Source organism: Trematomus bernacchii, unplaced genomic scaffold, assembly GCF_902827165.1.
Source record: "Trematomus bernacchii unplaced genomic scaffold, fTreBer1.1, whole genome shotgun sequence".
Taxonomy (NCBI): domain Eukaryota; kingdom Metazoa; phylum Chordata; class Actinopteri; order Perciformes; family Nototheniidae; genus Trematomus; species Trematomus bernacchii.
Window position 1 is genome coordinate 153,571 of NW_022987577.1, and position 17,765 is coordinate 171,335.

The 17,765-nt window shown below is 39.4% G+C and overlaps 2 protein-coding genes across 2 annotated transcripts in view; one reads left to right on the plus strand and one right to left on the minus strand.

Annotated features, from left to right (window-relative positions):
* Positions 1 to 2,213, minus strand: LOC117479834 (Fanconi anemia core complex-associated protein 24-like; the record flags this gene model as incomplete). The annotated part of the gene is given in 4 exon segments (XM_034126926.1): positions 1 to 127; positions 323 to 343; positions 345 to 466; positions 1,950 to 2,213. Coding segments are annotated over 4 exon segments (373 nt in total), but the record flags the coding sequence as incomplete, so codon positions are not given.
* A 784-nt stretch (positions 2,214 to 2,997) lies between these two features.
* The window catches only part of tdrd12 (tudor domain containing 12), a 66,540-nt gene continuing 51,772 nt past the window's right edge, over positions 2,998 to 17,765 (plus strand). The window contains exons 1-8 of the mRNA XM_034126856.1: positions 2,998 to 3,076; positions 4,235 to 4,266; positions 7,051 to 7,128; positions 9,556 to 9,627; positions 11,206 to 11,342; positions 13,618 to 13,737; positions 15,277 to 15,332; positions 15,486 to 15,571. Coding sequence (XP_033982747.1) covers positions 3,037 to 3,076; positions 4,235 to 4,266; positions 7,051 to 7,128; positions 9,556 to 9,627; positions 11,206 to 11,342; positions 13,618 to 13,737; positions 15,277 to 15,332; positions 15,486 to 15,571 — 621 coding nt within the window. The 5' untranslated portion in view covers positions 2,998 to 3,036. The remainder of the gene's footprint in view (positions 3,077 to 4,234; positions 4,267 to 7,050; positions 7,129 to 9,555; positions 9,628 to 11,205; positions 11,343 to 13,617; positions 13,738 to 15,276; positions 15,333 to 15,485; positions 15,572 to 17,765) is intronic.

A 17,765-nucleotide genomic window follows, 5' to 3' on the forward strand; every position in this document is an offset into this window, starting at 1 on the left:
TCTGCCCGCTGACCGGCAGCAGAGTCAAACCCAGGTCCAACACAACAAACTTCTGCACGGCGGAGAAGTTCTGCTCACTGAGCCGCGTCTTCTCCACCAGCACCAGCTCCTGGAAACTGCTGCTGGTCTATAGAACAGGAGGGACACATATCACTGTGGTGTTCTTTTGTTTGAAGATCAAGAGTCAGCCCTTAAAGTTCCGGCACAATATATTGATTTATTTCTATCATCATCATCATCATCATCATCATCATCATCATCATCATCATATCAGGCAGAACAACACAGAGAAACACTGCGTTTGTGTCCTCGTTAAACTCACATTTCTGTAGCGGACCAGTTTTCCTCTTGTAGCTGTTTCCTGCTATGATGTCGCACTCGGACACGTACAGGATGCAGCTTTTGTTGGGCAGGTGGAAATCTGCGACACCGAGCTCATTCTCAAACAGGATTTTCACTCCTCCACCTACAGCAGAAGAAGAGCTTGTATATTAGAGCTGCAGCGACAGAACAATTATCTCAAACTTAACCGTTAGGAGTGATTTTTCATACAAAATGGTAGAAAATGCAGTTTTCTGTCCATCAAATATGGAATGACCTTTTAGTTAGTGGTAGTGGTGGAATGTAACAAAATACATTTAATCAAGTACTGCTTTTCAGTAGAAATGTAAGGTACTTGTACTTCAACTGAGTATTTTCCAGCTGCTTTTATACTTTTACTTCACTACATTTTTTGGTCAAATGTTGTACTTTAAACTCCACTATTTTTATACTGTATACATATATGTATTTAACAGCTTCTTTTCAGATGTAGGTTATAAATACAATTTTAATTCCACTAAATAATGATGGTGTATTGTTATAGGTTACCCAGCAGTAAATACAATAATAAAAATAAACCCTATCTTTACCAGATGCAACATTAAAGTGATGAACACATGATGCATCAATAGATACAGTAAAGCACAATCCTTTAATACAAAGATGAGCCATACATAATGGGTACTTTTAGTACTTAAAGTATATTTTAGTACCCCTGTACTTGAGAGCAAATTTAATTGAAGGACTTATACTTGACTATTTCAACTTTTACTTAAGTAACATATCTGAGTACTTCTTCCACCACCGCCAAGTAGCAGGTAAAGTTAAAGCATTTCGGCAGTGGTTCAGTCAGTATGGGATTGGACTGGGAGCTGTAGGGTCGCCGGTTCAAGTCCCCGAACAGACTTAGAGTATGGAGTGCTACTTGGAGAGGTCCCAGTTCACCTCCTGCCCTGCTGTGGTGCCCTTGAGCAAGGCACCAGACAACCCCCCCCCCACTCCCATTGCTCCCTGGACGCTGTACAATAGCTGCCCACTGCTCCTAGTACTAGACTCCTGGTACTAGGGTGGGTTAAAAGCAGAGAACAAATGTCACTGTGTGTGCTCTGCATGTGAGACCATTAAAGAGGGTTTCATCCCTCCCAATACATATATTAAAACAAATAATTAAATCTTTAATTTGCATAATGACAAAAATCTAATTAAACGAAATTATTTTAAGGAGGCCAAACATATTAAAAATGACTCTAATCACCAATAAATTATAACATAGTTTCTTTTAACTAGACTTATTGAACATAATTGAATCCGCCATTAACACCAATAACAAGCATCGCTTTATTCCCATGTAACATTTACATTTAGATGTATTGTTATGGTTACATTTTTTGGGACGTTTTAAATGGAGGACATGTGAGCCGAATTGATGAGTGGAAGTATTTGACAGACAGAATGTGAATTATCATTTTCTACACCTTGTTTTTGTCTGCATTTTATTGAAATAAACACTAAAACAGCGATTTTTTTAATGGGGTTTGGCACACGTATGTAACGACCCAGACGTTAGCGTGATAACACGGTTGGAATTGGGCTGTTTTAATGAACGGTAAATAAACTCATGTATTTACCCTTTAAGCTTTGAATAAGGGACGAATTCCTCCATTTCTCGCTGGTTATAACATGTCCGTAAGGAGGAACCGCATTCAGCAGAGAAGGCGCTTTGGTCTCCATTAAATCACAACTGTTAATACAATATAATATATATAGAGAGAGAGTATTGAAACTGTATCCATGGAGACGAGTTAGCTGACTGTTAGCTGTCTGCTTTGTTGCCTCCAAAACATCCAAATGTCTTCTTCGTCTGCAGTTCAGTGGTGGAGCAGACGCCTCGTCATCGCCCCCTGCAGGACAACTCAGATATCTTTTTGATAATTGTGACTATTCACATTTCTTTTTCAAAGATTCTGACCTTTCTGATTTATTTATTTTATTCTGACTTGTCTGATAAATATTATTTTTATTCTGAATTTTCTGATTATTTTCTAAATTCTTACTTTTCGGATTTTTGGGGAAATTCAGATGTTCTTCAGCATCCTGACTTTTTTTTGAGAATTGTATCTATTTTCTTTGAGACTTTTTGTGAAAACTTGTGATTTTTTGGGGGATAATTCTTACTTTTTTCCAGCATTCAGATTTTGTTGTTGTTGAATTGTTCCTTTTTTTGGACGATTCTGACTTTTTTCCTCAGAAGTCAACTTTATTGAGAAATCGGACCATTTTTTATTTAAATTCATAATGTTGAGTTTGTGAGTTTACGTGTAAAACATTGTACATTTGAATTTCGAATAAATAAATAAATATTGACTTTTTAATATTCACCTATTCTATAGACTACCGCTAGAAAAATAAATTCATGCTGGGTTATTAACAAATAGCCCAGGCAAATAATAAGAATAAGGTTTCTAATCTGCTTAAATACATTTGTTTATTCAGAGGTTACAAAACCGTCAAATTGTAATATGAAATGTTTTGGGAAGAATAATGTTTACACAGGTAGATTATAATGTCTACCCCTGATGTGATTTTTATTGTATACAAAATATATGTTTTTTATAAATGTTCTAAGAAAAAATAAATAACCACCCTCTCACCTCGGAGGAAACTGGCCGCTCCACAGCGACATCTCTCGGTCACAATCAGAAGGAAGTGACCCTCATGATACAACCACACCACACCTGCAGAAGCTCGGAAACAGGTACGTTTTACCGTTTAAATAAGATAGAACTCAAACGAACGTGAAACATGTAAAACAAAACCTGTTTAAATTAACACCTGTCGAATTTGCCTTCAATTGGGAGCACTTTTTAAAAAATGGTTTTAGTTATCGGTGAACTAATGCTAGCTCAAGGTTAGCTCACGGTTAGCTCAAGCTAGCACGTGTTAGCCGACATGTGCTTCTCGCTCTTGGATGCTAAATATCGACCTTAGCTATTCATTCTTATTTTGACTTTTAGTAAACACGTCGCCAGCTAAGTGAACCCGGAAATGTCGAGTACCCCAAAAGTTTAATGATAGAAATGTGTAGTAGGGTCCCCAGCACATAGAAACTGCCGGATGCTAACCGGCATGTTGGGCAATTAGCACAATTAGCATAAGTTGCATGAATTAGCATATAGCCCAAAATAGTAAAAAAATTAATAATAACTTGGCCGTATTGGACATTTTAGGAGTGGTTTTGGGGATTATTGAGAATGCTGAATCCATTTTCAGGACTCAAAAGGTCAGTTTCAACCAGAAAGTGGCAATATTCTCTGTGGGCTGATTTTGACTACCATGAGTAGTGTTGCAACCATTGGAAATAGAGAGAACAAGATTAAAAGTATTACCGCTACTGTGGACACATTTTCAAATAAGGATAAGATAAGTTGTACTTTATTGATCCCAAATTGGGAAGTTTTTGCGTTGAAGCAGCATAACAAATTAACAAATAGGCAATCCAAATGATCCAGAGTCCCCTAAATCTGCCAAATCGACCCAAAATTAAACTAAAATCAGCCCACCAAGACTAAAAATATGACCACTAAATGAACACTGCATATTTTTTATCCTGAAAATGTCAGAAATTGACTCTATTACCCCCAAAACCACTCAAAAAGTGTCCAATTCCGTGAAGCCATTTATAAACTATTGCCCTCTTAGGCTATAATGGTAGTTAATGCTAATTAATTAACTTATGATAATGGTGCAAATTGCCCAACATATGCAAGTTAGCATCCGGCAGTTTCTATGTGCTGGGGACCCGTAATACACATTTCTATCATAAAAATTGAGGGTACTCAACTTTTCCGAACAGGACAAACAGACTATTACTGCATAATCAACCAGTTTGCTAACTTGTTGTGCTTTCTTTCAGTGTCTACCATGCTGGAAATTTCAATTGTAAAGGTAAGGGACTGTTTAACGAACAAGTAAGCAGGAACATTAACGTTCATTTATATAACAGTCAGTCAGTGGCCTAATAATCCAGAAATAATGGATAAATTAGCCGTGTTTTTCCCCACCCTGTTTGTCCATTTTAAAATGAAATGAAGATAGTTATATATACTCTACGGTTGGTTTTTTCTTGTATCATTTCCTATAGTTTATTATTGTTTCCAGTAGAAATTAACCAAGGTCAAGTACACTGTATTTCTAATGCTACTTAAATAAGGACTTCTTCCTCCACCACTGGTCATTTCTTTAAAGAATGTAATAAAGCTCAAACTCAATAAAACAAAAACAGGAACATTTTCATGTAAATGTAATTAAGCTTCCTAAAAATTGAATTCAATCCATTCATTTTTTTGAGTAATTTACAGAAAAATTCCTTCCTCTTTTGGTCCTTTTTCTAGTCAAGTGTAATTTATGTGGCTCCTCAAAGCGGTGCACAAGGGACTGTTTCACTAACGAGTAAGCACGGAAATTAAAAGTAATTCATATCAGTGTTTCCCACAGATCTGAAATATACTTGTGGGGGTGCTGGTAGCGGGCGGGGGTGGGGGGGTTGAGGTGACGTGCCTTTGTGACGTGCAACAACATTAATATTAACCTTTCTGTTGGTCGCTTGTTAGCAGACCCTTCACGCGATGGCAGAGTGAACAGGTACAGGCAGGGCCCATAGTGATAGCCCTATAGTTTAAATCTACTACCCACAAATAAACATATGGACATGGGTTACTATTTAAAAAAAAATGGTAAATGTATTTAGGAACCTATCCATGTGATTTTAAGTGGGGGTGGACCTCAAATCCTCTAGGGGGGTCCGGGGGCATGCTCCCCCGGTAAGATTTTCTATTTTATTTTGGAGTTAAATGCATCAATCTGGTGCACTTTGAGGGGAAAATAAAGAGACTAGATCTATGGGAACACCTATATGAAACAACTGTATACATTTCAATAATCATAAAGTGTATCTTACCTTTTTTCCCCTAGTTTATTTTTTATTCATGCATATTTTACTCTCAGTACGGTACCCCTCAAATGGATATATGTGTTTACATAAATGGTGACCAAACCGTTTGAGACCCACTGAGAACTTAGACTAAGTTAACTATCTAAACACTCAGAGAATCCTTTACCTCACCTGAGCTGAGGTTATCCCGAGCTTGAATGACACAGAGAGACCAATCAAGGGCTTTGATTTATGATCTGTATGACAGTGGCCATGTCGGCAGGCCACATCATGTAGACAGCCAGTCACCCTGTGTGAGGCAGACCACATCATGCAGACAGCCAGTCACCCTGTGTGAGGCAGGCCACATCATGTAGACAGCCAGTCACCCTGTGTGAGGCAGGCCACATCATGTAGACAGCCAGTCACCCTGTGTGAGGCAGACCACATCATGTAGACAGCCAGTCACCCTGTGTGAGGCAGGCCACATCATGTAGACAGCCAGTCACCCTGTGTGAGGCAGACCACATCATGTAGACAGCCAGTCACCCTGTGTGAGGCAGGCCACATCATGTAGACAGCCAGTCACCCTGTGTGAGGCAGACCACATCATGTAGACAGCCAGTCACCCTGTGTGAGGCAGGCCACATCATGTAGACAGCCAGTCACCCTGTGTGAGGCAGGCCACATCATGTAGACAGCCAGTCCCCCTGTGTGAGGCAGGCCACATCATGTAGACAGCCAGTCACCCTGTGTGAGGCAGGCCACATCATGTAGACAGCCAGTCACCCTGTGTGAGGCAGACCACATCATGTAGACAGCCAGTCACCCTGTGTGAGGCAGGCCACATCATGTAGACAGCCAGTCACCCTGTGTGAGGCAGGCCACATCATGTAGACAGCCAGTCACCCTGTATGAGGCAGGCCACATCATGTAGACAGCCAGTCACCCTGTATGAGGCAGGCCACTGAACAGGCCAGGCCATCGGGAAACCCCCCGGTCCTCCCGATGGCCAGTCCGGGACTGGGTACAGGAGGCGTAGAGCGAGGGATCATTATCCACAAGTTAATCGATCGCAGTTGATGTCGTGGTCGCGGACGAAAAAAAAAAAAAATTATTATAAAAACTAAAAAAACAAACCTTAATGGGTCGCGAAATATACCTGGGCGGCCGTTAATATACCTGGGCGGCCTGCCCAAGTATAGTCTGTGTGGGAAACCCTGCATATGAATGCTGCCGGTTCCTGTGCAGCTTAAAAAACGATAGCACTTTGTGGTGAATAATGGATGAATATGTGGGTTTGAGGGAGTTTTAACATATTTATTTCCACCACGTAGCTCCATTTTAAGTCCAATTAAGCTCGATATATTTTAACGTATAAGTTGCTGTTTCTTTTCAATTCAAGGCTTTATCATCATCAGTAGCTAAAGTGTAGATATGGCAATGAAAAACTAAAGTCACAGGCTCCTCCAACAGAGCAACATGAATATATATATGACATAAAACGGATAAAATAGTTTAATAGTGTATCATTTCCTATCCAGTATTTCTAATGTGACCTAAATAAAGAGTCTGATTCTACCCCTGTAGTTTGCCTTTTCCTTCTAAGACTGAGGACCTTAATATGCTTTTATAACGGCGTCCAATTGTCTCTGAAGGCTTTTTAAGTTTTCCTTAATTTTGCTTAAGATATAAAGAATTATCGTACTGGAAATCATGTGAACGGAGATCGTATATTCTGTAAAGACTGACCCTTTTGTGGTGGCTCATTTTGAATCATTTCTTTGTGGCCCCTGCAGGTTGAAAGCCCGTCGTGCCTTTGGGGCCGAGTGGGTCGGGGCAGAGAAGCGGATCAATACGACGGTCTGCTGGCAGAGGTGGGAAGGAGTAGAGTACAAATACTTTGTTACTGTACTTAAGTACATTTTTCTGGTATCAGTACTTTACTCCACTACTTATTTTCTGACGACTTTTTACTTTGACTTCTTACATGTTGAACCCAAATACCTGTACTTTCTACTTCTTACATGTTGAACACAAATACCTGTACTTTCTACTTCTTACATGTTGAACACAAATACCTGTACTTTCTACTTCTTACATGTTGAACCCAAATACCTGTACTTTCTACTTCTTACATGTTGAACACAAATACCTGTACTTTCTACTTCTTACATGTTGAACCCAAATACCTGTACTTTCTACTTCTTACATGTTGAACACAAATACCTGTACTTTCTACTTCTTACATGTTGAACACAAATACCTGTACTTTCTACTTCTTACATGTTGAACACAAATACCTGTACTTTCTACTTCTTACATGTTGAACACAAATACCTGTACTTTCTACTTCTTACATGTTGAACCCAAATACCTGTACTTTCTACTTCTTACATGTTGAACACAAATACCTGAACTTTCTACTTCTTACATTTTGAACACAAATACCTGTACTTTCTACTTCTTACATTTTGAACACAAATACCTGAACTTTCTACTTCTTACATTTTGAACACAAATACCTGTACTTTCTACTTCTTACATTTTGAACACAAATACCTGTACTTTCTACTTCTTACATTTTGAACACAAATACCTGAACTTTCTACTTCTTACATTTTGAACACAAATACCTGTACTTTCTACTTCTCACATGTTGAACCCAAATACCTGTACTTTCTACTTCTTACATGTTGAACACAAATACCTGAACTTTCTACTTCTTACATTTTGAACACAAATACCTGTACTTTCTACTTCTTACATTTTGAACACAAATACCTGAACTTTCTACTTCTTACATTTTGAACACAAATACCTGTACTTTCTACTTCTTACATTTTGAACACAAATACCTGTACTTTCTACTTCTTACATTTTGAACACAAATACCTGAACTTTCTACTTCTTACATTTTGAACACAAATACCTGTACTTTCTACTTCTCACATGTTGAACCCAAATACCTGTACTTTCTACTTCTTACATGTTGAACACAAATACCTGAACTTTCTACTTCTCACATGTTGAACCCAAATACCTGTACTTTCTACTTCTTACATGTTGAACACAAATACCTGAACTTTCTACTTCTTACCTTTTGAACCCAAATACCTGTACTTTCTACTTCTTACCTTTTGAACACAAATATCTGTACTTTCTACTTCTTACATGTTGAACACAAATACCTGAACTTTCTACTTCTTACCTTTTGAACACAAATATCTGTACTTTCTACTTCTTACATGTTGAACACAAATACCTGTACTTTCTACTTCTTACCTTTTGAACCCAAATACCTGTACTTTCTACTTCTTACCTTTTGAACACAAATATCTGTACTTTCTACTTCTTACATGTTGAACACAAATACCTGAACTTTCTACTTCTTACCTTTTGAACACAAATACCTGAACTTTCTACTTCTTACCTTTTGAACACAAATACCTGTACTTTCTACTTCTTACATGTTGAACCCAAATACCTGTACTTTCTACTTCTCACATGTTGAACACAAATACCTGTACTTTCTACTTCTTACATGTTGAACACAAATACCTGTACTTTCTACTTCTCACATGTTGAACACAAATACCTGTACTTTCTACTTCTTACATGTTGAACACAAATACCTGTACTTTCTACTTCTCACATGTTGAACACAAATACCTGTACTTTCTACTTCTTACATGTTGAACTCAAATACCTGTACTTTCTACTTCTTACATGTTGAACACAAATACCTGTACTTTCTACTTCTTACATGTTGAACTCAAATACCTGTACTTTCTACTTCTTACATGTTGAACACAAATACCTGTACTTTCTACTTCTTACATGTTGAACCCAAATACCTGTACTTTCTACTTCTCACATTTCCCAAACAGGCTGGTTCCTTTAGTTTGAATGTGTGTATGGTGGCGTGATCATTATTATTTAGAGTCATTGCGTGCCTATTGATTTGAACACGATCCGTGTATCCATCATTTCCTGGTCTTCTCTAAAGAAGAGGGACCAATGAAAACGTTGTCATGTTGCCGTTGTTCAGCATGGAAACATTCATTAGCTAACAATGACATTATTGTTCTATTAATATAAAGGGAGGTCAGGTACTCTTTAAAACAGCTGCTAGTTATGGGTACTTTTTACTGAAGTACATTTCAAAGCCCTCTTTACTTTTACTTGAGTAAAGAAGTTTAGTCAGTACTTCTACTTTCACCAGAGTATTTTTAAACACGAGTATCTGTACTTCTACTTGAGTAAAGGATGTGTGTACTTTTCCATCTCTGTCTGCTGCTCAGATGAACCTGTTCTACCACGACGTGACCCTGGACCCTCGCAAGCTAAAGCCCACATCGTTAGAGGAGGGGCAGGTAACACACCTTCAGACATTACATCATTTTGCCCCCTTAAATCGGATGGAGAATGTATTGTAGATCCGATAATTAGCGAGTTGCATAAAAATGAACCTCTGAATTTACTCTAAAGGTCTACTATCATGCTAAATGCACTTTTTGATGTCTTTTATACATAAATATGTGTCCCCGGTGTGTCAGGAGACTCTCAAAGTGTCAGAAAACAAAACCCTCTATCTCTTTCCTCTAAAAACGGGGGAACAGCGGAGCTGATCCAGATTTGCTGCGAGATGAAGTAATATCTGAAATGTGGACCCACGGCCCAATCAGAAACGTTGCTATCAGAAACAATGCGCAACGTGTTTTGCACATAATATGGTCTGTGTTTACATTAGCATCGCTAACACTCAGAGCTAACCTGTACTGGTACTGTACTTTTTAGAGATGTGGGTACGGAGGAAAAGACAGAGGGTTTTGTTTTCGGACACTTTGTGAGTCTCCTGACACGCCGGGGACACATATTTATGTATAAAAGACATCAAAAAGTGCATTTTGCATGATGGGAGACCTCAGGAACGAGCACCCTTTACTGTGCCTCTTTATTGGGCTGCAGGTGGACTAGGTGTTTGTGTTGCTGTGTGTTAGAAAAATATCACTCGTCCCCGGCTTGAGCTTCAATCTCAGGATCCATGTATCTCTGATCCTCTCCAGAATGGAAGTAGTCCTCACATACAGAGCATCACCTAGTTCCTGAACAGTGTCCTTCACATGCTGATATCCAAGAGAGGGAGTTACACAGTCACAAGATGGAGGAATAGAAAGCAGTACATCCTGTCATGTACAAAATTCTCAACATTCTGACTTTTTCCACAAAATCTCAAAATCCTGACTTTTTCTCAAAAATCAGATTTTTTTTTAAAGAATCTGACTTTTCTAAAAAAAATCGGACTTTTTCTCAACATTTTGACTTTTTCTCAAAATCCCCCAAAAATCGGACTTTTTCAAAAAAAATCACAAAATTCAGATTTTTTTCTCAAAATTCTGACTTTTTCAAAAAATCGGACTTTTTCTCAAAATCTCCACATTCTGACTTTGTCTAAAAAATCGGACTGTTTCTCAAAATTCTGACTTTTTCTCAACATCTCAAAAATGAATGACTTAAAAATGTCAATAATCCCTGGTCACCAGCTTGAGCTTCAATCTCAGGATCCATGTATTCCTGATCCTCTCCAGAATGGAAGTAGTCATCACATACAGAGCATCAACTAGTTCCTGAACAGTGTCCTTCACATGCTGATATCCAAGAGAGGGAGTTACACAGTCACAAGATGGAGGAATAGAAAGCAGTATTCAATGTTTACTTCAGATTAGCTCCACGTCAGAAATGATCATGCTTGTCATATGTCTATCTCCATAGAGGCTGAATCATCATGTTAATCACATAGCTATCATATGCCTCAAACAGTCCTGATGCTCTTCTAGGTAATCAGACATCCTGTCATGCACACAGCTACAGTTGGGATACCTTTGTTATCATGTTACTCTGATGTTGGAAGAGAACATTCACTATTTTCCCAACACTGTGTTTCCTCCCAGGTGTGTGTGGTGTACTGGGCGGTGATTAAGTCGTGGTGTCGGGTGCTGGTTGAGTCCATCATCACGGACTCAGTTTCCTGTCAGGCTCGATGCCTCCTGGTGGACCACGGAGAGAGACTCGTCGTCCCCTCAGACCAGTAAGACCAGAACGTTATGTGAACAACTCCCGGTTTATCAGTCCACATACAAGAGGATTTTTATGAGAAGACGTTTGATTCAATTACAGCTTTTTGGTGTATTTATCAAAGCCTTTTTCTTAGAGTATTAGTGCTGCACGATTTGGGAAAAATAAGTAACTGGGATTTGTTTGACTTATGTTTCAATTGGGAAATGATTCATGATATTGTAAGGACTGATTCCATTATGATTCTCATTTTGTTTTAGTTTTTAACAGGATCTATATCAGGGGTGGGCAATTATTTTTTCCATGGGGCCACATGAGAAACTGAAAATATTGAGGAGGGCCGGGCCAAAAGGCTGAACTCAATTCTGCATAATATTAATTGTATTTCTTTATAAAAAGCAGTAAATAGCATTGTTTTGACAAGCTGGTAAGAGTATATGTTATAGTTAAGCAATGAAAAAGTGAGGTTGCCTTACAAAAAAATGTCATTTATTAAATCAAATTTCCCAAAACAATGGTAAACAAAATGAACGTTTTTCACCATTTGTGACTCATATTAGTGAACATTTTCAGTCACATTCACTCAAACACATTTTGAGTTTCATTTACTGTTGGAAAGAGGTTCTTAGCATTCTAAAGACATCACAATATTGTCTTTGTACTCCAAATATTAAGCAAGATACATCATATTGAACTGTCACTAAACATCACTGAACTGTGATTTTGAGAAAAAGGCTTCCAAAGAAAGTGTCCCAGTTCACTGCTAGTTGGTGCCTTTACATGCCAACATTTGTAGTCTAACCACCTCATTTGGTGTTTTTAAGTTCTCTTTTCTTGTTCAGTGAGAGACATCTAGTCTCTGCTGGGCTTTAACGAGTGCATCAAAGTCAGGTTGAATGTCTGAGGTGGAGATGCGAAGCACAGCTGACAGATGATCATCAGTGAGAGAGGATCTATACCTGGATTTCGTAAACTTCATAATTGAAAATGTTTGTTCACATATGTATGCGTGTCCATGCACTCGTTTACCTCCGTGAACAGATCGCTCCCTGTCGTCGTCCCTTTCATCGACCGCATTGCTGCCAGCTCCTCCGTAATCTTGAAGTCCGGTGTTATCCCGCGGACGAATACGAGTAACTGGGCTGTGTCGCGGACATCACAGCTCTCGTCCAAAGCCAAGGAGAAAAAGTCGTAACTTGCCACTTCACGTTGCAGCTGAAGCTCCAGATTCCCCGCAATGTCCTCGATCCTTCTAGTCACGGTTCGCCTGGACAGCGGGACTTGCTCAAATGCGGCTTTTTTTTCAGGGCATATTAGTGCTGCAGAGTCCACCAAGCACTCTTTGACAAACTCCCCCTCCGAGAACGGCTTACTGTTTTTAGCAATTTTGTGGGATATCACAAAGCTGGTCATGGTTGCTGCATCACTGGATGTGTGAAGCTTGGTAAAAAAGCCTTGCTGCTTTTGCAGCTTAGCTAGCAAAGCTTCCGATGTCCGCGCCCTTTCAGCGTCAGTCAAGTTTTTATATTTCTCCGCGTGTTTCGTCTCGTAATGTCGACTCACATTGTACTCCTTAAACACGGCGATCTGCTCCCCGCAAACTAAACACACGGTTTTACCTCCGACTTCAGTAAATAAATACTTAGCAGTCCAATTTTTGTTGAAAACCCTGCATTCAGCATCTACCTTTCTTTTTTTAGCGGACATTTTTTTGAGGGCTAAAGTCGTCTTGTGACAAGGATCCAATAATGTGCACGTCTTGATATACGTATTGCGTCATTATGCACGTGAATAAAAAACAACTTCAAAATAAAAGCAATGCAGCTTTAGTCCATGCATGAGGTAAAGTTAGAAAATATGTTTATTTTGTAATTTCCAATTAGCCTTACACGGGCCGGTCAGAGTCAACCAAAGGGCCGTATGTGGCCCGGGGGCCGTACGATGCCCAGGTCTGATCTATATCAATCGAATATGGTTTGTGAAGTCTGTAAAATACAATTTCTAGGCTTTGTTATCACTGCAGCTCCACAATACTTCAAATTTGCAATTTAAAACATATTTAGCCTTTTACAAATACTACATTTCCGTAGATTTGGAGATTACACTGGAAATTTCGCTAACATTTGGATTCACTGTGCAGCCTTAAAGGGTAACAAATAAGGCCTGACATTTTAATCCTGGAGGCAATAAAACAATGATGTTGTAGAAGAAATGACAGACCTAAAAAAAAGGTTTGTGTGTCTGAGTTGTTGTTGAACTTCTGTGTTTTGTTTGTTTGTTCTGACAAGGATCCGGATCGCGATGCAGAATTTCCTCCAGCTGCCTTTCTGGGTGAGGAGGTTTCACCTGGCGAAAATCAAACCAACAACCCTGCGAGTTTCCGTCCACGAGAAGAAGGCGGGACTCATGTGAGAGAAACTTAATGCAGGATACACACTGTATGGGTTATCCACACGCATCCTTTCCTCAAGTAGAAGTACAGATACTCGTGTTTAAAAATACTCTGGTGAAAGTAGAAGTACTGACTAAACTTCTTTACTCAAGTAAAAGTAAAGAGGGCTTTGAAATGTACTTCAGTAAAAAGTACCCATAACTAGCAGCTGCTTTAAAGAGTACCTGACCTCCCTTTATATTAATAGAACAATAATGTCATTGTTAGCTAATGAATGTTTCCATGCTGAACAACGGCAACATGACAACGTTTTCATTGGTCCCTCTTCTTTAGAGAAGACCAGGAAATGATGGATACACGGATCGTGTTCAAATCAATAGGCACGCAATGACTCTAAATAATAATGATCACGCCACCAAACACACATTCAAACTAAAGGAACCAGCCTGTTTGGGAAATGAGAGAAGTAGAAAGTACAGGTATTTGTGTTCAACATGTAAGAAGTAGAAAGTACAGGTATTTGTGTTCAACATGTAAGAAGTAGAAAGTACAGGTATTTGTGTTCAACATGTAAGAAGTAGAAAGTACAGGTATTTGGGTTCAACATGTAAGAAGTAGAAAGTACAGGTATTTGGGTTCAACATGTAAGAAGTAGAAAGTACAGGTATTTGAGTTCAACATGTAAGAAGTAGAAAGTACAGGTATTTGGGTTCAACATGTAAGAAGTAGAAAGTACAGGTATTTGGGTTCAACATGTAAGAAGTAGAAAGTACAGGTATTTGGGTTCAACATGTAAGAAGTAGAAAGTACAGGTATTTGGGTTCAACATGTAAGAAGTAGAAAGTACAGGTATTTGAGTTCAACATGTAAGAAGTAGAAAGTACAGGTATTTGTGTTCAACATGTAAGAAGTAGAAAGTACAGGTATTTGGGTTCAACATGTAAGAAGTAGAAAGTACAGGTATTTGGGTTCAACATGTAAGAAGTAGAAAGTACAGGTATTTGTGTTCAACATGTAAGAAGTAGAAAGTACAGGTATTTGGGTTCAACATGTAAGAAGTAGAAAGTACAGGTATTTGGGTTCAACATGTAAGAAGTAGAAAGTAGAAAGTGGTCAGAAAAATAAGTAGTGGATTAAAGTACTGATACCAGAAACATGTACTTAAGTACAGTAACTAAGTATTTGTACTCCACTACTTCTCACCTCTGGTTATCCACAGTTCCTAGAATATGTAGGAGCCATGAAGCGACTCACAAAAGAGTGGATTTTATTGAAATATTAATCACATTAATTAAAGTTTGTGATGGTTCAGTGTTTGTTATATTATCTGTGGAAGAGGCGGTGAGTTTGTCGCTGTCTGTCTTGTTGACCGTTAATAGCTGAGACGAATATGTAATTTTGGATATTGGACAATATGAATAACATTTGATTTGAAAGCCAACCGGGCACCACCTCAACCTCAAAACAGCTTTTATCTCTGTTATGATGTGTACAGATATTGATACTTTGATATAAAACCCACTTTCAGCTTGATGCTTTGTTCTTTTCTCTGCAGTGCATCCACTCAGTGGGACAGCTCTTCTACTCTCTACATGCACAGCCTGCTGCAAGGTGAGCAACATTGCAAATAGATCAGGGGAAGAACAGTTCTTCTCCTGTACATTTTACATTTTAAAAGTGACATTTGATCTGTCCTTAATTGCTGTTTGATGAGACGTATGTCAAATTACCTCCCTGTCTTTTTAAAATGTTCCTTTCCATCAGCTTCCACTCGGACTGAGGCCGTGTTGCTTGAATCCGAGGCGGACTCCACCTCCATAGAGCTCTACCTGACTGTAGGAAGCATCAAGGTGACTTCCTTATTCTGTGTAGGGTTATGCAAGTCATGCTTATTCAGAAAAAGAGCCTCAAATGTTAAAATGATGTTTTAATCGAGGGCTTTATACAGAAATGAAGTGGTGCAGGGATGACGTATTTTTGTAGGCCAATCCTAAAATTCTCCCTGATGTCTTTGAAAAAAAGCAATGGGATTTCTCCGTTATTTTTAATATTGCAGAAAATTGGGTTACACGGTCACATGACTTCACGTCACCACCGCTAAGCTAAAGGTGGCTAATGTTGGGCTGTAAAGGAACTACAGCACGGTCACATGACTTCACGTCACCACGGCTAAGCTAAAGGTGGCTAATGTTGGGCTATAAAGGAACTGCAGCACGGTCACATGACTTCACGTCACCACCGCTAAGCTAAAGGTGGCTAATGTTGGGCTATAAAGGAACTACAGCACAGTCACATGACTTCACGTCACCACCGCTAAGCTAAAGGAGGCTAATGTTGGGCTATAAAGGAACTACAGCACGGTCACATGACTTCACGTCACCACCGCTAAGCTAAAGGTGGCTAATGTTGGGCTATAGAGTGGCGAAGTCCCTCCCCTTCCGGTGGACCTCCATGGGACCTTATTTAGGAAAAAGTATGTATTGAAGTCAATGGCGAGAGAAAGATTATCTTTCGATCACGTTTGAATTGTGCCACGAATTGCACATATGATGTTTGTCAATTTAAAAGATAATTTTGCAAGTAAAAAAAAAAATGTTTTGCCGTAAAACTTTGAAGTGAGACTTTTTTTGTGTGAAACCGCTCAATGAACTACATCTCTGGTCTCGCACAACACACGTCACCAAGATGGCCGTCACTACTGTCTTGCTAAACAAGGGATTGACTACCCTCACTATGAATGTCATGCAAAGCTGCCTGCCTGCCTGCCTTCAATTCTCTCTGAACTGCCTGGTCTTTTTAATGTTCAATGTCAACCATTTGTGCAGACAGCATGAAATAATAAAAGATCGCCGATGCTAATGTAGCGTTAGCATTTCTCCCTCGGGGGCATCCGGGCTTAAAGGTGTATTATAGAATGATCACACCGGTGACAGTACTCTTCAAAGGGTTCACGAAATATGACTACTACTCTTACTGTTTAACATTTTGGGTTACTTAATGTTACTTCATGTTAAGGCTAATAAAAATGACAAGGCTGTAATGCTAACTAACGTGCTAGCTACTAGCTAGCTTGATCCAGACACTCCTGGTCCTTTCATCAGACGGGAAGCGAAAGAACGAGCAAGACCCATTGCTGGTATGATAACAACCTGGTACTAAGCACACAGGCATCTTGTTAAAGTTATCTTATCTTAGCCAGTGCCATATAGATAGATTATATCTATATGGCGCTGATCTTAGCTATCTCTTAGTGGAGGAAAACAATTGTGACATCACTTACGCGACTCTGGGATTTGTAGTCTTTCTAGTTGCGTATTTTTCATAGTCTTATAGTTCAACAGTTTTACGACAAACTCTGACTTTCTTGACATGGAAATGATTTTTTGAGATTGACAAACATCATATGTGTAATTCATGGCACAATTCAAACGGGATCGAAAGATACGTTTTCTCTCTCCATTGACTTCAATACATAATTTTTCAGACATAAGGTCCCATGGGGCGGAAGTAGATGGGCGTGACTTCGCCTCTCTATAAAGGAACTACAGCACGGTCACATGACTTCACGTCACCACCGCTAAGCTAATGTTGGGCTATAAAGGAACTACAGCGTGGTCACATGACTTCACGTCACCACCGCTAAGCTAAAGGAGGCTAATGTTGGGCTATAAAGGAACTACAGCACGGTCACATGACTTCACGTCACCACCGCTAAGCTAAAGGCAGCTAATGTTGGGCTATAAAGGAACTACAGCACGGTCACATGACTTCACGTCACCACCGCTAAGCTAAAGGCAGCTAATGTTGGGCTATAAAGGAACTACAGCACGGTCACATGACTTCACGTCACCACCGCTAAGCTAAAGGAGGCTAATGTTGGGCTATAAAGGAACTACAGCACGGTCACATGACTTCACGTCACAACCGCTAAGCTAAAGGTGGCTAATGTTGGGCTATAAAGGAACTACAGCGTGGTCACATGACTTCACGTCACCACCGCTAAGCTAAAGGAGGCTAATGTTGGGCTATAAAGGAACTACAGCG